At 35.9% G+C, this 24412-nt stretch overlaps 2 protein-coding genes across 2 annotated transcripts in view; one reads left to right on the top strand and one right to left on the bottom strand.

Annotated features, from left to right (window-relative positions):
• TRIM24 (tripartite motif containing 24) overlaps nucleotides 1-8595 on the top strand; it is a 111173-nt gene extending 102578 nt beyond the window's left edge. Inside the window, exons 16-18 of the mRNA XM_074195272.1 lie at nucleotides 1134-1217; nucleotides 2635-2784; nucleotides 3654-8595. Of these exons, the coding sequence (XP_074051373.1) occupies nucleotides 1134-1217; nucleotides 2635-2784; nucleotides 3654-3863 (444 nt within the window). The 3' untranslated portion in view covers nucleotides 3864-8595. The remainder of the gene's footprint in view (nucleotides 1-1133; nucleotides 1218-2634; nucleotides 2785-3653) is intronic.
• Nucleotides 4628-24412, bottom strand: part of SVOPL (SVOP like) — an 87568-nt gene continuing 67783 nt past the window's right edge. The window contains exons 14-15 of the mRNA XM_074195271.1: nucleotides 17790-17903; nucleotides 4628-4729 (exon numbers count right to left, since the gene is read on the bottom strand). Of these exons, the coding sequence (XP_074051372.1) occupies nucleotides 4628-4729; nucleotides 17790-17903 (216 nt within the window). The remainder of the gene's footprint in view (nucleotides 4730-17789; nucleotides 17904-24412) is intronic.

The following is a 24412-nucleotide window of genomic DNA, read 5'->3' as shown; positions in this document are numbered from 1 at the left end:
AAATGAATAATGTTAACACTTAGGTCTTTCCTAAGTCTTTTCAATTACAAAACACCCCCAGTTCCTTCATTCAGTATTACTTTCAACAACCCTCACCAAATCCCTGGTTATATTCCTATTTGTTAAAGTCCCTTCTCACATGTGTGGCACCCAGCATTGAGCCCCATATTCCAGGTCTGCTTAGAGCAGAGAATGAGAGAAACATCTCTTTATTATATAATACACACTGTTTTTTAAAAATAGTCTTGCATTAACTTCCTTGAATACTGTTATCACCCTTATAACTCTCAACTTATCCAGGACTTGAGTCTTCCTGACGCTGTTCTAAGAGGCCACCACTATTTGTTTTTCCCCCCTCTAAATTCATTACTTACCTTCTTTTTTAAGACTTGAGCTTGCTGTTATAGCCATACTCATATATTTTTCCTTCTCTAGTTGGAATCTGTTTGCATTGTGTTACCAGAATTTTGTTCGTGCACTCTCATCCTAGCTTTTCCTTTTATAAATCCTTCTTAATCCATCTAAACATTTAATATTTGCTCTCATAAAGACTAATAATATGTCCAGTTTTGCCTAGAATTCCCTACGTATTTCAAATTCTAGATCAGCATCTTGAATGTCTGTGAAGGTTCCTATCAGTTCTTAATGGGTCAGAATCATGTCTAAAATACCAGTTCCATTGATATATTTAACTTCTTCATGTACTGGAAATTTTCATTATCTACAGAGCAGGTAAAGAGTAATTTAGCTGAATCTTCAGGTGCCTCTTAACAGATGATCAGAAGTTTTTTCTAATCACCACTATATAATAACATTGCAGTTTTATTAACTGTTTGTAATTTACCTGGTAATGATTTATATTTTCAAAAAATGCCCTGCACTTTACATTATTCTCTTCAATGAACCCAAGAGACCTTTCCTAATTTTTCTTAGTAATCTCCAACATCTTGTTTGTATATAGTATTGATCTTATTTCTTTGGCTAGACCATTAGCACCTTGATCAGGTGCTACTATTCTTCGTTTTCCTTTTTTATCCCATATGCTAGCATATAGCATGCTTGCCGACTGAATGACTGTTAAGTTTGCGTTTGCATTTGCATTTGTCAAGCCCTGTTTTATTATCATTTAATTTTTTGTTCAGAAGTGTGAACGACTACTTTTGTTCCTTTACTGCCATGAAATGAGCTTGGCTTTTCAAGATCCGGTTCCTTCTACAGTAAGTATTCATGTCATATTTAGTTCCTATAATAAAAATAAATGTGATTTGTCCATTAAAAATTTGAATCAGGGGCAGCTTGGTGGCACAGTGAATAAAATTTATTTTCCACTTTTAATTTTTTTAGTTTCATATTTTCACACAAAATTTACGTTCAAACTTAAGATTCAATACTCATTTAATATTTTTAGTCTAAAGAACTTCAAAAACTGGCTTAAAATTTCTGTATTGTTGGCCACATTTGAACATGAATTCTTAATTCTTCACTTTTTGTAACAGTTTATAGCAAATTTATTGTTGCTCTTTCAAACAGTGTAAGGATCCTTTGTATTGTTTATGTTCTAAGTAAGAAATAGTTTGGGGGCGGCTAGGTAGCGCAGTGGATAAAGCACTGGCCCTGGAGTCAGGAGTACCTGGGTTCAAATCCGGTCTCAAACACTTAATAATTACCTAGCTGTGTGGCCTTGGGCAAGCCACTTAACCCCATTTGCCTTGCAAAAACCTAAAGAAAGAAAAAAAGAAATAGTTTGCTCAAATCCATACTCTGATTAGGTACAGTTTAAATATTGGGCAGCTTTGTCAGCCTCAAAATGGAAGAGATCCTCTTGATTCACTTAAAAGTGCAGTTACAACATAAATACTGCTGATTTTAATTTTCTGTTTTACAAACATTGCCTAATTTCATTTTAATCTAGTTTTGCTGCCCATAAGTCTGACACCTGGTTGGTTTTATGACTATTTTTATGAAATAGTCACATTATTAGAATTCATACTGCATTTTCCTGGGACAGTTACTATATTTAACATAACATGCTAGCATTTCAAAAGCTTAATTATTTATACCTATTGAGACTGAGAAGTGATCTCCAAATAACAAACCTCAATAACCTTTGGTACAATAGAAAGACTGTTGAATTTTTGGAGTAAAGGGGACCTGTATTAAAAATCTCAATTTTGTCACATGTAGAATCCTCAGGAAACTAATTACTCCAGTTCTCAGTTCCCTCATACACAACACACACACACACACACACACACACACACAGTTTCCACAAACTCTGTCTTCAATAATATTATCCAATGTTTTGCCCAACAGATATAACACAAGTTGAATTTACCTTTAATAAGGTAGAAAAACATAGCTTTTGCCCTAAATCTCAAAGTTTAATGAAGTTTTTCATTATCGGGTTTACTTTTTACGTATCCCTAATAAAAGTTGTCATTTGCTCCTTTGTTTAAAAAGCTTAAAATATAAATACCACTTGTGGTGAGAGACTGCTTTTGATTATGTATTTCTTTATAAATTACTAATTTAACAACAGCTGACTAGAAGTACTTTATCTGAATTCTAGAACTTGACAATGCTATTGAGACAAAGCCTGTCTAGGAGTAAAGATAACCTGGTTTGTTTTCAAAGGTGCCTGATTATTACAAAATAATTAAAAATCCTATGGACTTGTCTACCATCAAGAAGAAACTCCAAGTGGATTCCCCAGTATATACAAAACCTGAAGATTTTGTGGCTGATTTCCGCCTGATTTTTGAAAATTGTGCTGAATTCAATGAGGTGAGAAATAGAAATAACAGTGCTATTTTAAAGATATTCCTAATTCAAACCCACAGAAAATGTTTGACATCTCACAAAGACATATAATGCTTTAGGTATGAATCTGCAAGAATTCAGATTTATCATGAATAGGTTTGAAGGCAAGTCTTCTATCTTAAGAAAGAGATTTATCCATTTAGAAAATAATTTTTGCATTATTTTTAGCATAACATCATAATTTTCTTTGTGTTACCACAGAATATCTATAATTTTTTTGTTTTGAGAGTACAGAGTTGTTTGAGGAATAGTTTGTCTTTTGGTTGGGACATCCATAATGAGATGTATTTTTCAGGCTTTTTATAGCCTTTTGTTAGAAATGTTTTACATATATTTGCTCTTCACTTGACTTCAAAAGGGGTGCTTTCTAATTCTGTTATTAGAGTAGTAGAGACTCATTCTTTTCATCTTCACATTATGTATTTTCAGTTACATAGACTTCAGCTGTATCTCTCAGTTTCAGATTACAGAATCTTCTAATAGATACTTTGTGAGTTTTCATGGAATTTATCCATCCCTTTGACAGCATGGTATTACTGTATCTGTCATGTGGAGAGCCCTTGATAAAGTTTTAATTATACACACCTGTTGTAGTCCTTTGGTGCTTTTTTCCAAGCACTTTGACATAGTTTTAAATAACCTTGATTTTTTTCCCCTATCCCAATTGTATCTTGATGTACAGTGACCAGAACAATATTCTTTTATACATACATCATTCACACACACACATAGTCACTCAGGTCTGATCAAATTTTTATATAGTAAAAAAGAATGAGGTTATAATGTGTTTGTATCTTTATATCAATTTTGATATTTTTCATTTCCCTTAATAGCCTGATTCTGAAGTTGCAAGTGCTGGTATAAAACTTGAAAGCTATTTTGAAGACCTTCTGAAAAACCTTTATCCAGAGAAAAAATTTCCAAAGCAGGAATTCAAGAATGAAACAGAGGATACCATATTTAGTGATGATTCAGATGATGACTTTGTACAACCCCGGAAAAAGCGTCTCAAAAGCATTGATGACCGCCAACTATTTAAATAAGTGGCACAGTCCAAGGATTGGTTTGAACTTTTTCTTTAAAACCTTTTTATTAGTGATTTAATATAATTGCAAAGAAAAGTCCATGACCACTCTGACTTTTAGGTTTGTGGTTGTTTAATAGGTGTTGATTTCTTTAATATCCCATTTCTCTCTCTCTCTCTCTCTCTCTCACACACACACACACACATCCACTCCTATTAAGGATAGGGGGAGGAAGCATCATTTGACTATTGAAATAGACCTCCTTTCCCCTTCTAGAATCATAAAACAGCATCTGAAAGGATAGCTGCATGATTGTATTCTAAAGAAGGGAGAAAGGCTTTATTTAGACTTAAAGTTGAAAACTTAAATGTGGTTTCAACGTGTGTGAATTAATCCATTTTCAAAAAATGTGATACCACTACCCATTATTCTTACCAAAGGCACGTGGCTGGCCATTATAAGATTATTCTACTGTACTTAACAGTACGCCACGTATATGATATTAAATGTCCTAGAATACTGATTGATTCAATTGAAGTGTAGGTAGATGCCACTAAGGAAGTAATCTGATGGTCTGTCATGTAATATGGAGAGTGTATTAAAGAAAAATCAGGAAAACAAATGCTTGGATTTATTTTTTGGCTTGTCTGTGAAGTTGTTTTTATGTATGAGGTGTATTTAGGCTACTAGCCATTCATTTCTGGAACTTAGTGACTTCTTAATACTGCCTCTTTACAAAGTAAGTGCAGATGTGACCTGTTTTTTACTCTTGATAAAAGCCCTCATTCATTACCACTTGGCTTTTGATTGAATTCTTTGACATACAGCGTTTCACACTGTATGTGATGTGAAGTTGCTTCACCGTACACTTGGGCATTAATGAACTAAAAAAAAAAAGAAGTAGTTTCTGTGATTTTTCACTGTCTCGTGTTGTTTAGGATGAAACTGTGTTTTGGAGTAAAATCTTTTAGTGGAATTTTTGTTAGCTGTTTCCTGGAGCATTTTGCTGTTTCCAGTCTTGGTTTTAAATAGTGTCAAATCTCATTAATAATGTCATCTTAAACAGTTCTTTGTGATTGAACTTGATTAGATTTCCCTTCCCATCAGGCCTAATAGACACAAAAAATTCTCTCTTGATTTCATATGGAGCCAAGCTTAAAGCTGCTCAAACTTCACTCCTTTTTGTCCATTGTTTTCAAGTCTTGGGCAGATTTTTAATGGAAATAATGTAGATTAGGGAAGAAGGAATAAAATAGCCTAGGTGTAATTTTCTAATATATTTGATGAAACATTTGTTTTATACTGACAGAACTTTAGTGAAATTTTCTTTCCTTGAGGTGGTAATAAAACACCACAGCTTATCTTAGAAGACTTCTTATAGCTTTTGCCACCCATCAAGGATAAAAAACCTGGCCAGGGCACTTCAAAACCATGCCATTTGATGATATTCTGAAGCCAATTAGTTGGATTTTAAGGTGCAACTGAGGATGACACACAAAGAGTAACAACCATAAGCAATAGATTCATACCCATTTCTTGTACAGAGAGAGTTCTTGCTCCTAAAATACAATGACTTGTCACTTGTATGTAGGATCTTTTAGAGGTCTTAAACATGAATCATAGACTTAAGAAAGTAACTATTATCAGGTGTCTACTATGGTTTTGAGTATAATTGTGAACAAATTGAGAAAAGCTAACTTATAGTTGACATTTTTCAGCAGTCTCAGTTAGGTATGCAATGGCATTATTAGCACAAAAGCTCTTGAGCTGTTCATAAGTATTTTGTCTGTTGGGCTACTACTCTTGTCACAATTTTGTACCCCATAGACCTTCCCTACTCATCCCTTGGGTTGGAACAGAACAACATAGCTAAGGAGGGCAACCAAAGGGATATGAAGCTTGAGCAGGGGGAGAATGTAATTTTCCAAATAAAACTGAGCCAGAATTCCTGCAAGCATGTACATATATACCTCTTTACCGTGGTATTCAGTGCCATACCATTTTATTTTTTGTTTTTCAGTGCAAACTGTCAGGTTACCTGCTTTACCTCTGCTATATTTAAGCATTTGACAGAGAGAGAGAGAGAGACAGAGAGAGAGAGAGAGAGAAAACGAGCGCAAGAGAGAGAGTGAAAGAAAGTGAGAGAAAGCTCAGGTTCCTATGGTTAAAGTGCTTTCCTCACAATAGTAGGTAGTCTTAAGTGTTATTACTCCAATTTTACAGATGATGAAACTGAAGCTGAAAGAGGTTAATTTGTCCAAGGTTACATGGCTAGTAAGTGTCTGAACTACAACTTAAATCTGGATCTTCTGATCTAGTATTTCTACTATACCACACTGCCTCTGAGTGTATCTCTTATAAGGCCACCTGGAACATTAATTGTTTCAGTATTACATTATGTGAGATCATCTCTGCAATTTTCTGTAGCATTTCTGAATGCCCTATATATATCTTAATTTCAGTTAAGCATATAAGCTCCTGCTACTATGTGCTTGGGACTCAGGTTACAAAGTTATAGTGATACAGTCCTTAAATTACCTCGTATTGCCTGCTACCTTATTAACACGTCCCCCTGGTGCCTGGCTGTATCCTAGTCATAATGTTCCTGTACCCTTTTGGCAGAGAACATTAAGAGATCCCTAGTCTTGCCACATCCCTAGGATGGAGAAAGGGCTGTAAAAGTGTTCATTGTGACTCAGGCTTCCCTGACCTAAACTTGTGAACTCCAGCTTCTACTTCTGCCTTGGAAACCCTTGGAGGTTTCTCTTGGAATTTGGTTGCAGGAGTCAGAGATGCAAATCTCATAACTACAGTAGCCCTGTTTATAAACCCTATTCTACCTTAGCCCTGGTATCATAGTTCTGGAAGACAGTAAACAAAAGCTGGCCCAACCTCATGGACCCCCCCAAGCATTGTACAACTTTGTAGCAGGGGAAGCCAGGTATACAAGCAGTGATTTACTGACAAGACCACTTGGCCTAGTATTCACAAGTTATTTCTTTTCAAAATAATCTTAATGCAGCAGAATTTAAAAGTATAGTAACTTCATTTACTCAATTTAAACTACTTCACATCAGTATTTGGTAATGAAATAGTCCTTAAAAATTGGATGGTGTTCTATTTATTTCCTTTCATTGATTAATTTGAAATTAGGCCATTTTTTTAGATCATTTCTGAAGGGAGCAAGGGTTGCTGGTTTATAGCACTTCAGTAAATGCCAAGATACTAACTTAATAGTCTTCTCCCTTTGCTCTACCTATGGTACCCTCTGCTAACCCAAAGACTGTGTGATTGTTGTATAACAGAACTAGTATAACCTATGAATACTTGCAAAACAGAGTAGGAGGTTACCACAGTCAAAAGGCTGAGTATTAAGTTACTCTGAATTTTGCATTTCAGAATCTTATTTTATCTAACAACTTGAACTTTGAAGTCAAGATCTCATGACAAAGCTAGTGGGACAGGGAAGTAGGGGAAAGGTCTTCCTTTTTCCAGGGCCTAGTCCACAAATTAATATTAGGAATTCAGAAAAATAAGTGCTGCATGTGATCAAAAGGTTTATAGGTTGAAATTGAAGCTTTATTCATCTTTTTGTATGTGTCCTGCATTCATTATAAATGAGAGAAATAGAGTGATCTGATTGGCTGTTGGAATAACAAGCATCACCATGAGTTCAACCACCTAATTCCTGCTTAAAATTTAACCCCTTTAAAATAACCATGTAAATATTTTTTAAGCATTTTATAACATTGTGTAAATTTATATTTAATGTCTTTTTACAAACTGATTGCACCTAGCTTTCATCTTTATAACCCTGGGTGTGAAATTAATGGGCCATAATTCACATACTGGTGGATCTTGTTCCTGAGTAATGCTAGCCAATCAGATTACAGATTTCTTTCTTCATGGAGGAATCACTTAATAAATTGTGAAGGACAGTAGTCTTTGTTACTGTTATGTATGGAATGTTTTGTTTTTGGCAGACTGTGGTGCTTTGATTTTAATAAAATAAACTTGAATGAATGTTCATAATGTGAATATTTCAGCTCGCAAGATCTAGTGCAAAATTAGTTCACCATGACATTTTAAGAGACTCCCTCCTATCTTTGTATACATAAATAATAGAAATTAAATATCTTTAATTAAGATTTAAGCAGCCTTTTCAGTTAAATTAGCTTTATCAAATTATTATGTACAGAGCCTTACATTTAGTTATTTGAATTTTAAATTAATTTTTAAAAGATGAGGCATCCTAATCAGTTGTTTTTGGATGCTGGTTTCTCAGCTCAGTGGATCAACAGAGGAGATCATGTTTACTTGATCACCTCTATCTCCATTAGATTATTTCTTGAAAGATCACATCAAGACCTCATTCTAAGTCTATGGCAGCAAATGCATTGAGCTGCTAGCGGCTAATGAAAATTCTTACATTACTCAAAAAAGCAAATTGGCCATGGTGAATTCTATTAAATTTTTTTTTAACATTTTTAACTTCAATTATCCTTTTGATTTTGTTAATGTAAATTTTCAAGCATTCCTACTTTTGAAGTTGTTATTGTTAAAACAAAAGGGCTTTGAGGCAAAATGCTAAAGGTTCTCAGAAGTTATACTTTGAGAAGCTGCCCTGTATTTAAGAGAAATGTTCTTAATTTCAAGAAATTTTAAAGAATTTTACATTTTTATGCCCTACTTTTGAATCAAGGAAAATTATATTTCAGTTAACCCCTTTTAAAATAACCATGTAAATATTTTGAAAGCATTTTATAACATTGTGTAAATTTATCTTTAATGTCTTTTTACAGCATTTTAGTGTGTGATAATTTTTAAATTCCTTATCTCATGAGTCTCACATTCCTGAAGACATTGAAGGTATTATCTAATAGATTTGAAGTCTGAAGTTTAAAAAAATGTGATTTCTATATCTTCATATGTTATTTTATAAAACTCAGACCCCTAGTTTTCAAAATCCATTGTCCTTAACATATCACACTCCTTTTCTCACTGATAAACAATGATTACTAAACTGGAAACTCAAATTTGATTTTTTAGGTAATAAGACCATAGATTTAAAATTGCAATGCACTTAAGCTTCTGCCATCTTCATTTTAAAACTTAGGAGAATGAGTCCTAGAGACGCTCTATATTAAGTGATAGAGCCTGGATTTTCCTCATTTCCCTTGCCTACATAGCTAGTGCTTGTTCCCATTACTATTTAGTTTCCAGTTGATGGTAGCAGCATAAATATATATATTCCCAAATCCATATATGTGTTTTAGCGACCTGAGAGGTCATCTAGTCCAAATCTCCCATCTGTAAGATGATGAGAAAAGTAAAGTCAGAGAAGCTAAATCATTTATACCAGGGACAAGATTACTCTTAAAATAAAATACACACACACACACACACACACACACACACGTATACACAACTCTTTCCAGATGTTTAGTGCAACCTGAAATTCTTTTTTCCTTAGCTGTGTGACTCAACCCCATTGCCTTAAATAAATTTTTTTTAAAAAGATTCACTTAGCACTATTATAGAAGTCCAAAGAACCATCTGGGGAGTTATTTGATTCCGATGCCTGCTGAGATAAGAAGAGACTTGGATGGGCTATATATCAGGTGTTTATTAGCAAGAAAAATGCCAGGAAGGCAAGCTACTTTTTTAGATACAGTAAAAAAAATTATTCCTTAGTGACATACAGAAGTGAATTCAAAATATATCGTAGGAATATGGAGAGAGTAAAATAAAACTACCTCAAGAACATGTTTGTGAAAAATAAAATATACTTCTCCATTTGGTTATTGTTTGCATGTCTTCATTTTGCTTGCTGGAAAAAAAAAGATAAGTTGAATAAATCAGAATGATTATGATCACTTTTTGCTTTAATAATCAAATTATATGTCAAGCATTGGGCATTAACTTAAGCTACTACCATTGGTCTATTCTTGTAAACTTATTTAAGCTAAAGTCAGCACATATATGATAATTCAGTGCCATCTGTATATTTAGTTGTTCTTATACTAATGCAAAAAGAAGAAACTTTGAGTTTAGGGGTTTTTTGCTTGGTTTTCTAGGAACAACTTTTAAAATTCAGCCTAATTTCTAGACAGATGGATAAGAATCCCATTTTAATTTCATTGAAATGATGAAAAAGGTGATTCCATATTGTCATTCTGAAGTAATGTTCACAAAGTCAGTAATACATTAAGGTATATTAAAATGTTGCAAGTGTTGTTGTGGTAGTTTTTACTGCTCTGAAGGGGTGGGGAGTGAAAAACCTTCCTTAGGTTATAGGAATGGGCAGTCCTCTCTTAAAAGTAATGCTACCCTATTTTCCAGGAAGTGACAGTTCCTGTGCAGAGAGCTCCCAGAATATTAGAGTTGGAAATGACCTTGTGATTAAATCTACCCAGGTGCTTCAGTCCACTCTCATGTGGTATGCTCTCGAGACTTAGCATCCAACGTCTACATTGTAAGCATTCCTTTGTTCCAGATGCCCTTATGGCATCTAGTCAGAAACACTCTTAAAGTTAAGTAAGACAATCACCTTTTCTATTCTGGAAACTTGACTATTCCATAGGTTTTTTCCCTCCAAGCATACAAATTATGAACCATCTTCTTGGCCTGAGCAATTATATTGCTCCTGTCCTCTCACAATTTGTCTCTGGGCAGCCACCTAATATGCTGGGAACCTTTGTTTTGAGGACTTACGTACTGTTTAACTCTCTGCTGTGTAACTGGCCTGTCTTTTGTTCATTTTTGTAAATGCTACTCCTGCAGTAATTCTGTGTTTGTAATATTTTCCAGACTGTTCATGCCCACCTTGTGATTCTCTATATTTCCCTTTGGGCAATAGTGAGAGTTCCATTACTCACAGCATTAAGACTAGAAGCTTCTAGAAGACTATTAATGTTGAAAAGATAAGCCTTTGCTATTTCAAGAGAAAGTTTAGTGTCATTGAAAGACCTTAATAGTTTTCCAAAGACCATCGAGTCATTTTCTTCTTGTTCATTCCATCTTTCAAATCATCCTCTACAGTGTCCTGTGATTCATATTGATGAATGAATAAGTTGTCCATCTGATAATCAACAAAGTCAAACAACTACTTTTTTTCTGCATTTAAGGACAAACTCCTGTGTAGGATAATTTGGATAATAGACCTTCTATACCTGCTTGATTTTTTCTTCCTTTTTTTTTTTTTGGCCAGTTAAAAACTATTGAAATAACAACCAAAAATAGTTGCATCAGTTGGATTATAAATGGAAGCTATTTGCTTCATTTTCCACCTATTTAACAACTATATCCAGGAACAAGATTTAACCTAATTTCAACTATTTATATTGAGACTCTTGTTCTGAATCTCTTCCTTCAAAGTGTCAAACACTTTGGCCGAGTACATCTTGTTTTATACTTCATTTGTTATTAGTCATTTGGCTATTGGTACATATGTATGTCAGTTGCCTTTTTTGAGAAGAAACTTTTTAAAGGTGACATTTATCTATAAAATCAAATACATTTTTTATAAGCAATAGACTGTTCTTTTATCTTCCAACCGTGTGTTTGTGTTAATGTAGCCTGAGAAAGAAGGCTGCATATATCCTACACCATCACATGTTGCACAAATCATATTCAAATATCATAAACTAAATATATAAAAATATAATCAAACTTAGAAAATATATGTTAAAACTCAGTAGCCCCTAGGCATCTTTATATGTGAATTAATGACCCTCTTTCTATTTGAATTTGATATTACTGACCCAAGTATACTTCATATTTTTTGACTTCCTTGTTGCTATTAGTGACTCATTGAACTTGTCACCCACTTAAACCCCCAAATCATCTTCAGATGAATTGCTGTCTAGGCACTTCTCCATAGCCTATCCTGTGGAAGTTAATTTTTTAACCAACTTTACCATTTAAATAAATTTTACAATTCTGTCTAATTTATCTCAAGGCTAACAACTGAGCAGAACCAAGGACACATAGCTCAGAGGCTTATTCTAAAGGATATCTCCCTCCATGCTGAAATGTTCCCCCTCTCTAAAAATTGGGATTCTGTCAGTTTCATTTTTCTCTTAACCATATTGTCATGTATTTTATATCTTATCCATGAGGCTCTTGTGAGAGTGCTGAGGATACAAAGAAAAAAGTTACACTTCAAATAGTTCTTTCTGAAATAATTTTATCAGATCCTACATAAGATGCTCTTTCATCTCTCTCAGTGCCTAATTCCTCCTAGACCTATTTTAGTTTTTGTAAGGCAGTGGGGTTAAGTGACTTGCCCAAGGTCACACAGCTAAGTAAATATTAAGTGTCTGAGGGCAGATTTGAACTCAGGCCCTCCTGACTCCAGGGTTGTTGCTCTATCCACTGCCCCACCTAGCTGCCCCTAGACCTACTTATTCTTACTGGAACCTCCTTCCCACTGCTCTAATTTCTTAAGCAAATAGTTTTCTCCTGTCTTTTTAACACTGAAATCCAGCCCTGAATCTTCCACCTCCCTCTTTTGTTCATCTCTCATGGGTTGTGGAGTGGAACTAGAAGAATGCATACAATCAAACTGACTGGGTATTCTCTACAAGCTAACTTCAATATACCTTTCCTTTGCAAAACTATTCTTATTACTACTCTCTGATCCTCAATCTTTCCATGCAGGGGTTATTTAAATCTTTTTTTTTTCTCAAACCTCCCATACCACTTGCTTTACCTTCTTAACTAATGACCTCGCTTGCATTACTTGACTGAAAAAATCAAGACCATTTCAGACATCTAAAAAATCCTTTAACTTCATCCACCACTTTCTACTTCCTTATAGAAGAAAGGAGATCCTTCTCCAAAGTCAGCTCCTTATTTTATACTTTTGACCCTGCCTCTTTCAATCTATAATCCTTCATAGTCACCTCTCAACTGTAATCTCTACCTCCTTGTTCTTTGATACCTAAAAACATTCCCATACTGTATCATTCCATCTAACTATTTCAAATCTTTTTTCTCATTTACAGCCAAACTCCTAGAAAAAGTGACTTAACTTCATTGCTTCTATTTCTTCTTCTCAACTCTCTACAGTCTGGTTTCTGATTCCATTAGTCGACTGAAACTTCTTTTAAGATCAGTTTGACAGTTGTGTAGAGGATGGTTTGGGGGAGGAGGTAAAACAGGAACATCACTTAGTCCAGATAAGAAGTGAAGGAGGTCTGAAAGTGGCTTTCATGTGGCTAGAGAGAAGATGAGAAAAAGAGACCTGAAGGTAAATCTACAAGGGTTTGGCAAACTCATTGGATGTTGGAGCCAAGTCAGAAGAGTTGTGGATGACGGAGGTTGACGGTGTCCTCAACAGAACCAGGTAATTACAGATGAATGGGCTTTAGGGAAGAAGTTTTTAATTTGGCTTTCCCTTTAACATTACCATCTATCTATTTTGGATGTTCATAGTTCTTAATGTTTTTCTTCCCTATTAGAATAAGAACTCCTTGCAAACAGGAAAAAAAAAATTTATTTTTGTTAATCTTGTTTTAGTATAGTGCCTGATCTGTAGTAAGCCTTTAGTAAGTATTAGTGGACTATCTTAAGTAATTGCGTTTGAAAACTATGGGGAATGAAAACTCTGGTTAGGGAATGACTAAATAAATTATTGTACAGGAATATATTAGAATATTACTATATTATAAGAAATGGTGAATGTGAAAAGGTAAAATGGACAATTATGATTATATAAAATTATCAAGTTTTTGCTCAAACAAACCAATGTAACCAAAATTAGAGAAACACAGTAAATTAGGGAAAATCTTTTTTGTTAGGTTTTTTGCTAGGCAGTGGGGTTAAGTGGCTTGCCCAAGGCCACACAGCTAGGTAATTATTAAGTGTCTGAGACCGGATTTGAACCCAGGTACTCCTGACTCCAGGGCCAGTGCTTTATCCACTGCACCACCTAGCCGCCCCAGGGAAAATCTTATTAGCAATTTTCTTTGATGGGTCTCATTTATAAGATATATTGAGAACTGAATCAAATTAAGATTAAGCCATTCTTCAGTTGATAAATGGCCAAAGGATAAGAATAGTCAGTTTTCAGAATAAGACATTCACCCCCAGGGAAAAAAGTTTCCAGATTACTAAATTCATAAATTACTAAATCTGAGTTCCCACTTTTTACTCATCAGATTTCCAGAGTTGACAGAAAATGATATGCTGAAGGAGTTGTTTGAAAATAGTAGGTACAATGATGTCTTGTGGTGTTGGTGGAGCTATAGATTGGCCTGACCATCCTGAAAAGTAGTTTGAAATTGTGCCCCAAAAGCCATTAACCCTGGATACATGCTTTGACCCTAGTAGTACTTTTACTGGACTTTTAACCCCAAAGATATCAAAGGAAAAAGGATCATAGGTACCAAAATATAGACTCTCTGAACAATGGAAAAGAATTGGAAACTAAGGAAATGCCTCATAACTGGGGATTGGCTGAAAAGTTATAGTATGTAGATGTTAATGGAATTGTACTGCACCATAAGAAGTGATAAAGATGGTTCATGAGAAATCTGGAAAGATTTCTATGAAATGATGCAAAGTGAAGTAAGAAGAACAATTTATAGTATCAGGATTGTAAAGAAAAATTCACATGATTAAAGAACTCTGATCAATACAGTGACTAGACGTGATTCCAGAGAGCTCATGAAACATTCTTTCCATTTCCAGTCAGAGAAGTTGAGGATGCACAGTAGAACCTGAAACATTTGCAGGATTAGAAAGGACATTGATAATGTATTATTTTAATTAACTTATGAATTTGTAATTAATTTCTTGCTTTCTCACTTGGTATGGGATGAGCAGGTGGAAGGAAGAAAATGTGGAACTGGAAAAATAAAGCTGAATTTTTGAAAAATCTGACATTTAGTGTGAACTACAAATTCTCTATCAGTGCTCCAAATAGCTTATGGAATTTTTAGATTGCAATTTTTGAAGTAGAGTTTTAAAAATAAGTGAGATATAAGTACCATAGTACTTGAAAATATATTCATCATGATCTAGAGCGCTTTCAGAAAGTGTAACCAGGATATGGAAGGCACTCCACTCCAAAAGAGGATCAATTTGATCTTTAATCTGTACCAGATGGGAGACTTGCTGTCAGAGTAACAGAAGGTCTACCATAAAGGAACAGAGATTAGCTTTGTATGACTTGGCTCTTGAAGGCAGAATTGAAAATAATAGTTTGAAATTAAGTAGATTCAGATAGAATTTTCAAAACTGCTATTGAGATATGGTCTTCCTAAAAGAAATAAGATATAATGAATTTTCCATCACAGGAGAGCTTCAAGAAGACTGTGAATAATCTATTATTGGGAATGTTAAAAAAGACAGGAAGGCTTTACTTTCAGATATGTTAGGCTAGTAGGTAATTATAAGAAGTGGATTTGTCCATTCTCCCTGCTCCTCACCTCCCAGGCCATGAGAGGAGTTACAAAGAAGAGAAAGGGACAACTTTTGTCTTCATTGATTAAAAGTATCTGGAGTTATCTAACATATATATATATATATGTATGTTCCTTAGGTCTTATAAATTCTTTCTGAGATAGAGGACCCAGGATGAGTCTTGTTTTATACACTACTTAAGTTATTTCCCCATTTTGTAAGGTTTTGGGGGGTTTGTTTCTTTTTTTTTTTTTTTGCAAGGCAAATGGGGTTAAGTGGCTTGCGCAAGGCCACACAGCTAGGTAATTATTAAGTGTCTGAGACCTGATTTGAACCCAGGTACTCCTGACTCCAGGGCCGGTGCTTTATCCACTGCACCACCTAGCCGCCCCTTATTTCCCCATTTTGTAACTCTGACCCAGACCCGTATGAGACTGAAAGGCTCACTAGCTAAGATTTTTATCACCTGTAGTCCAGAAAAGTGAAAATTAGCTACATTAAATTTCTGATCTCCTAAGAACCTTAAAACAATTGTGACATAATAGAGGGCTAATTTTGGAATCAGAAATAGTTAGATTTAAGTTCCTCCATTGACTCTTTGTGATGGGTAAGTTCACTATAAGATAGTAAATTAAAGACAAATTGGATCTCTGAATCAATCGAGAGAATTTCCACATTGAGAGAAAAAGTGATGAAATCAAGCTTACTTCTTGCCCTCCCCTCAAAAAAACCCTCAGAGAAGGCTTAACCAAGAAACCAACAGGAAATAATTTTGCCCAAATTTAAAGGAGGACATTAGAAGAAAAAAATTCAATGAAGTGTGACCTTTAGGAATGAATGCAGATGCACAGGACCAGTGAGAAATACGCTTTACACTTACATTACCAAAAGGCAGCCACAAAGCTACACATAAATATATCATACCTTTGTGTATGTGACTGAATTCAAATAGAAACAGTCAGATTTAATGTTTACAATGGTTATGACTGAAGTGCTGGTTCATATCAAATGCTCAGAAGTGAGGAAATCTTGCAAAACCCTTAGATGCATCTGGAGTGTACAAAAATCTGAAGGTAAAGCAAATAATTACTATGTACCTAATCAGTCTTAAGCACTTAGCCAGACTTCCTCCAAATATGGTAGATCAGTGGAGCCCAAATTCTACAAAGGGACCTCTGCAGTTGGACAAGAGGAGAAATTAAGCCAGACAGAGACAGGAGGCAGTCTGTTCTGTTCATTTAGGGTACACCAAAATAGAACTTTAATAATGATTATTTTAAATTATTTCTACTTTAAAGCTACACATAAAATTGCTGGCCAATGGTAATTTAACAATTAGCCATGTTAATTAAGGAAACTAAGCCCTATGTTAAGTGCCTTGCTTTTCCTCAGGTCAACTCAAACCATTCCTTTTCCATTATGCCATATTGCTTCAGAACTTATCTCTATACTATTCCAACTACTATAATCTGCCCCCAACTGCAAAACAGACACACATGAGTCCCTCTAGATCTTTCAGATTTTTTCACCCTGATCGTTGCTCCATTCAGCTCATTTCAGCCTTTCCTGAGCTCCATATCCCACAAATTCTTTTTGTTGGCATTGCCTCTCTCCCCAAGGGCTATCCCCTTCTAAGGTAGATGTGTTCAGCCTGCCTCATGCAACCCTCAAAAGCTCATTCGTGTGGTGTTATTCATTCTTAATTATGCTCATTGGTAATATGAGTTACAGTGTAGTCATAAATATTAATTCTATTTGTGACCCTTGACAAGTTTTTTGTTGGGCAATGTGGCCTAGAAGAGCGAAAGGTTGAACACCCATGTTCTAAGACAATTTTAGCCAATCTATTAAACATACTGTCTTAATGGAAGGCCATCAGGGTTCACGGGGTATAAATTTGAATTATAAAATGGCACCTCACAAATTGTCAGTGTTGAGTCTTTTTATATTCCTTAGTATCTCAAAGAAGCCATGATTTTCACTAATGTCAAAAGAGACTTTGTTTCAGCTCCTTAAATGAAACTCCTTTAACACATTGTCATGAATTTTTACTAAGTACTTGATCAATCCGGTAATGAGCTCCAAAATACTAGGAGGATAGGACATGGTCAAGGAACACACAGGCATTCAAGGTCTTTCCAGCATGGAAGCAGACCTCCCAGAGCTGACACTCTGCTTTCCCTACAATATAAGGTCTTAAAGGTGGATCTTAAGATTGCACTTTATTTAGACAATTGAATAATATACCTAGAATTATATATATAGATATAGATATATATGGTTGAAATTCATGTAAAATAGACATCTATTGAAGTTATCTTTAGAGCCTTGTGATCTCATAGGCTTCAGCTTCCTCTTCCTGTCATGTTGAGGCATAAAATTTGGACTTTGTGGAATGTGTGTATTTAAAGGTATCTCATATTAGGGGTTCCTCCAATACTTTGCCTTTAAAGGGTGCTGATCATTTTGTTATCTTAGAACACATTTACCCAATCTCTGAAAGCAAAGGAAATGAGCAATAGCAGTGTCACCTACCTGAAGGGCCCTTCCTTTAGTCTCAATGGGGAGTGTGAATGCAGAAATGGCACACACAACACAGACAGATGAGAAGAGACACAAGGCTCCCAGGAATGATGCACTCATAAGAACCTGCAAGTGACCAAGAAAGTGGGTCAACTGGCTGCATCCTGCAGGAGTTGGGGGGGGAGCAGGCACCTGCAGCACCCCTATGGCAGAGGAAGGCCAGAAAAGCAATGTTCTCTCACCATCGAGAGATCACTAAACACCGTGTAATCTCCCTAGGTTTCAGTTTCCTCAGCTTTTAAATAACTAGGGTTTATACAATGACCTTTTTTTTTTTTTTTTTTTTTTTGCAATGCAATGGGGTTCCCCAAGGCCACACAGCTAGGTAATTGTCTGAGACTGGATTTGAACTCAGGTACTCCTGACTCCAGGGCAGCCAGTGCTGTATCCACTGTGCCACCTGGCTGCCCCCAAAATGAGCTTTTAATATCTTTCCAGTCCTCTGCCCTATGCACATACTACTAAAGTCACAGAGTTAACATTTACAATTTTGAAAGCATTTCTGGGACAATCTGCCTGTGACAGAGAAAGTATCACACCCACCCCTCCATTTTATAACCTACAACCACAGAACTACTAGGGTACGAGCAGGGCTCTTTGTACAACACACTTTCTATGCTGGATCCCTGAGACAAGCCCCACCCTAAACTGCTTCTGATGGCAAACATTTTGATGAGGAATTTCAAAACCCTTATAGTCCTATGGAAGGATATACAGTAATATAATCATCAGTGCTGGCACATAGGCATCTTAAGAAATGCCTCTTCCCTTCCTCCTTCCATGTATCTTTTCTCACTAATAGCACTTTTTCCTCCATCTTTCTGAAAATGAGAACAAAATATAGATATATGCATATATATAATTTTTTTTAGGTTTTTGCAAGGTAAATGGGGTTAAGTGGCTTGCTCAAGGTCACACAGCTAGGTAATTATTAAGTGTCTGAGGCTGGATTTGAACCTGGGTCCTCCTGACTATAGGGCTGGTGGTCTATCCACTGTGCCACCTAGCGCCCCAGGACAATGCATTTAAAAAAAAAAAAACACCTATTCCATAAGGAAGTAAAGAGAATGAAATGATTAAAGACTTTCCAAGACTAGACTAAATACTTAAAATGTGCTTGATCTGCAAGAAAGCTTATAGATCATCCACTGCAACTTCTTCCCTTTACAAGTTTTGGGAACTTAACTGATTGAAGTAAATTGTCTGAAGTCAAAACTCAATGAATCCCTTTGGTAATTTAATGAAGGCTATGGGCCCCTTTTCAGAATAATATATTAATTAAAGATGTGTATGTGTATATATATATATATATACATATATATATATATATACATATATATATACGTTTGCTAATTACATTTAAAATCTTTGAATTTTTTAGCCCCACCCCTTGAATGTTATTTATATGTATGAAGTCATGCAAGACATTTCCATGCAGAATAATATTTTATTCTTCCTTTAACACAGTATAAATTCCAGTTGAAAATTGATGAAAATAAAGATGTTATTTTTTTTTTACCCTTCTCAGTTCATGGACCACTGAAAATTATCTACAGACAGCCCCGCCCCCAGCATGAAAAATCTTTGAATCAGAGCCAAGGTCTACCTTCCATTCACCACCACCTAATTGGAGAGTAGTTATGGGGGCAGAAAAAGATGACAATTTTGTCATAGCTCTTTTCACAAACTCCTCCACAATTACCCACAATGCATACTAGGCTAAATCCTTATTGGGAAAACCAAAAAGATCACATTTTTCCAGCCTCAAGCAGCTCAGAAAAATAAATAGGTCTCTAGACACGGTGACACGGACTGGTTAAGCAGGTAGAACATGTATGAGAGTGATGAAGTATTGGAGGCAGTAGTAGTTGTGGGGAACAACCCATCATCTAGCCATCAACACCTGGACAGAGAACACACCAGGAGCAGGAATCAGGGCTCTGACAGCTCTATCAACTGGTACAGCATTTCAGGGGTAGAGAGTGTTCATGATTGTGAGGGATCCCCTGAAGGACCCTTATGTTAAGTCTCAATGATACAGTGGAAGAGGTAAGAAAGAATGTAGAAATGGCACACACAGCACAGACAGATGAGAAGGGACAGGAATGACATGGGTCCTGCAGGAGTCTTGGGGGTGTGGAGTTTGAGCAGCCCCCTCCCCCCCGAGGCAGAGGAAGGCCACAAAAGCCATCTGTTCTAAGCAGAGTACTACTGTGTAAGAGGCAAGGATTTGGTCCCAGAACCAGTTGTGTATTGAGTCAGTAGAGAATACTCATTCCTAAGTTTTGGTGTTGCATATAAGCCTGCAGTGGAAGAGAGCTACCAGTATAGTCTGAATCTGCAGAACCTCCCAGTAGACTAATGAATCACTTAAACAGCAATCGGCAGAAACTTAGCCTTATATAAACGAACACTCAAACTGGGATGGAAATTTGTAGTGTGTAGACCAGAAGGGTCAAAAATGGATCTATCCCCAGATCACACTACTTGGGAAACACTGGAAACTTAGAAGCCTTCAAACTAAGCTGTGAAAATAGCAGGATATAAAAGAAACTCAGGCCAAAAAAGTTACTGTAGTAACATGGAAACTCAAGACACAAACTCGGAAGAAGACAATGACTTGAAAATATAAGCAAATGCAGTTTGGACATAAGCCCAGCAAGAATTCCCAAGTTTGGGGCGGCTAGGTGGCACAGTAGGTAAAGCACTGGCCCTGGAGTCAGGAGTATCTGTGTTCAAATCAGACACTTAATGACACTTAAAGACACTTAAAGACACTTCAGACAATGTCCTAGCTGTGTGGCATTGGGCAAGCCATTTAATCCCATTGCCTTGCAAAAACCTTTTAAAAAAAAATTCCCAAGTTTGAGACAGCAATTTATAAAAAAAAAAATTGAAGGCAATGCTATGCAAGAAAATTATGTGAACAGAATTAACATCTTAAGGAGGTACCAAAAAGCTAAGAAAGTCCTTTAAAATCACAACTGGTCCAATTTTTAAGGTATCAAAAAAAGTAGACTAGACATTTTGAGAAGTTAAAAAGAAAAACTGTCCAGATATCTTGGAACCAGAGAGCAAAACAGGAATTGAAAGAATCCATCTCTCATTTTTAATGCTTCCAGGAACATAATAGCTCAAATCCAGAACTCTCAGTTCTGCTACTTCTCAGATCAAAGAGAATACTGCAAGCAGCCAGGAAGAAATATTTCAAATACCTTGGAGCCACAGTATCACCAAATTTAGTAACTACCACTATAAAGGAGCAGAGGCCTCGAGTTACAACATTCTGGAAGGCCAAGGAGTCAGGATTATGACCAAATTTCCTAATGAAAAGAACAGAGCTGAACAGAAAATCTGACATTCAAATCCAAGTCTGAAAAGTATAAAAATGTTAAACATTAGTGAAAAGTCATAAAGAATTAGGGTTGGGGCAGCTAGGTGGCTCAGTGGATAGAGCACCAGCCCTGGAGTCAGGAGTACCTGAGTTCAAATCCGACCTCAGACACTTAATAATATAATTACTTAGCTGTGTGGCCTTGGGCAATCCACTTAACCCCACTGTCTTGAAAAATCTAAAAACATAAGGAATTAGGGTTAAACTGTTTACATCCCTATATAGAAAAATGATGTATAACCCCTCGGAATTTTATTTTTTGAAAGAGACTATTTAAGCAGGGGGCATGGATGTGAATCTTATTTTGGTATAATCTCAAAAGAAGAGTGAGAAATGATACAGTAGAAGGTATAAGGGGAAAGAATGGGAAAATTACTTCATTATCATCCAGTCAATAACTTTAATCTTCAAAGAAATAACATAGCAAAAATCCAGTTTACAAAATGAATGCATTCAAAGATAAGTAGTAGAACTACTTTTACACACACACACACACACACACACACACACACACACACACACACACAAATATGTCATCAAGGAAGTCCTTTAACTGATCTAACATAGTGCCTTCAAGGGTTTTATTTAACTAATAGGATAGGAATAAGAAGGGATAGAGTGAGGAAGGTAGGGGTCAAGGAAATTTCAAGCTGTATTAGGATCATAAATTACAAATTCAAAAGTACTTTGGAGGTCATCTAATCCAAACCTGTAAGGAAACGGGCCCAGAGAGATTAAGTCATTTGTCCAAGGTGATGAAAGTAGTGAGCTGCAGAGCTGGGGTTTGAATATAGGTTCAGACTCTAGAGCCAATGGGTTTTCCTCTATAGTCTCCCACTGCCCAGTGGGGGGGGGGGAGAAATTTAGGTAAACAGTTGTAATATTCTATAAGAGTAATCTGAAATTATTTTACAAATAGATTTCCCTGAAGATAAAATATTTGTTGTTTTTTGACAGAGTAGATGACACATACTGTATCGTGTTTTATACTGGCACATAATACCCTGACCTGATGAAAAAACATCTCACTTCCCTTGCCACCTGACTAGCCAATAATCTAGAGGATACCCTAAAAGGAACCTCTCTTAATGCTTAAGTATTTCCAACCCTGATAAAAACATTCTCCCCCTTTCCCTATTCACTGCTGGCCAGCTCCAGTTTCTTTGGGGGGTGGAGAGGGGAGATTATATTTCACTGATAATATTTCCTAATTTCTCATTTAGTATTTATGCTGTCTCCAGACTAATACCAGGTTAATGCCTACTACTTCTCTTTTCATCTAGAAGCCCAAAAGATATCCAACTCAAATTTATATATAGTCTTCAGTTTTTCTATATTCTTCCCACCATTTATCAGAAAATATTGGGGGCAGCTAAGTGGCGCATTGAATAGAGCACCGGCCTTGGAGTCAGGAGTACCTGGTTTCAAATTCGACCTCAGACACTTGATAATTACCTAGCTGTGTGGCCTTGGGCAAGCCACTTAACCCCATTGCCTTGAAAAATAAAAAAAAAATATTACATTTATGCATATGTATGTATTATAATGATATTTCAGAGTTAGAAGGAACCATATTGACAATCTAATTCAACCCATGCCCAGAAAAATAAAACCCATACTACAATATAATGAATAAGTGGTCATTGAACCTTTACTAAAATTAGTCACTACCCATTTCATTTTTGTATATCTCTTAATTATTCAAAAATTTTTCTCTCCCACATCATCTAAATTTATCTCATTGCAACTTCTGCCCATTGTTCCTAATTCTTCCCTCTGCAATCAAACCTAATCCTCCCTTCACACATTTTTTAAAACATTTTAAAACATCAACTCCAGGTTCTGAAGGCTAACCCAAGATCTTTCAACCAATCCTTATATGGTGTAAGGATTATGACCAATGATGACACATCATAATAAAATGCCATTTCTATCTTTTTTGGGAAAAGTTGTAGAAAAGTGTTTAGAGGGCTAATTAGGTATATTGTTTTGAATTTGTAATGTGAGCATTACTCTGACCTCTATCTTTCATTCTCACAAGATGGGCTAAATTTATCCCAAACTGCATCAACATTGGCTGATTAATGTGGTTTCCTTGATAAATTACAATTCAGTCTTAAGAGTCCTGGGGGTAACTGGTGTGGGCTAAGATTAGTCTACTCCCTGAAGCTCCTGAGTCCCCACTAGTGTGCTTCCCATTTAAACATCTGTGATGTGACATTTTCTAAACAAAAAGGATGAAGCAGGAAGAACTGAAATCAATCCACCCATACACCAGAATCATGGTCACCCACCAATGTACACAATGTTTTGCAGTGTGAGTGAACACAATCATAAAGAAATATAGCAGTGATACATGAATAGGGAAATGCATGCACCTACAACTCTCATCTTCAGGTCTTGATGTCCTTGATCTCTTTAGGGAACATATCCCTGTTGTACACTCAACTGCTTTTCAGAGCAAATCTTCAGTCTAATAGATATATTCCCTTGTTTGCATTACATCATTTCAGTGAAAATCAGTTCCTTAAACTTGATACCTAAAAAACTATTCAAGTCTTTTCTTAAGGCTCAGAAAGCAGTAAATGGCAAAACAGGCAAAATCTCTATTTTCTTTCTTAAGCAAGCCAACCTCTTCCCAGTGCTCCAAAAAATAGAGAATTCTACCTTCTTCAATCAGCTCCCAGCACCAGAGCTTTTTTCCCTGCACTCAGAACAGCTCCTTGGATCAACTGCAAGGCTGTGTGTCTTTCATAAGCTGATTTCAGCTTGAAGTATCTGCTATTTTCTTCTTCTGTCTCCACTTCATTTCTCTGATTCCTGTGGCTTCTTAGCCAGGTCAGCTTTGCTATGTAGCTCCTAACAGCATCCTCAATGTTCACTTCTCCAGCATCTAAGGGCACCCCTGCTTCAGATTAGGTCCTCCTTAAGTGACACACCAACTTTAAGTATACTAAGAAACCCCAGATCTACATTACTAGCATTGATTTCATATATTTATATCTGTTTCATAGTCCCAAAATGGTTCTTTGACTCCATTTCCCCAGATATAAACTTCAAAATCCTAAAAATGAATATATGTAGGTATGCAAATATATATATGAATTAGCTGCTAGAAAACAATACTTTGACTATCTTTACCATCAGCACAGGCATCTCCCAAGTTCTCTTTATCTTTATT

The sequence above is a fragment of the Macrotis lagotis genome, chromosome 7 (assembly GCF_037893015.1).
Source record: "Macrotis lagotis isolate mMagLag1 chromosome 7, bilby.v1.9.chrom.fasta, whole genome shotgun sequence".
NCBI lineage: Eukaryota > Metazoa > Chordata > Mammalia > Peramelemorphia > Peramelidae > Macrotis > Macrotis lagotis.
Note: the sequence above shows the minus strand (reverse complement) of the source record. Positions and strands in the feature narration are given on the sequence as shown.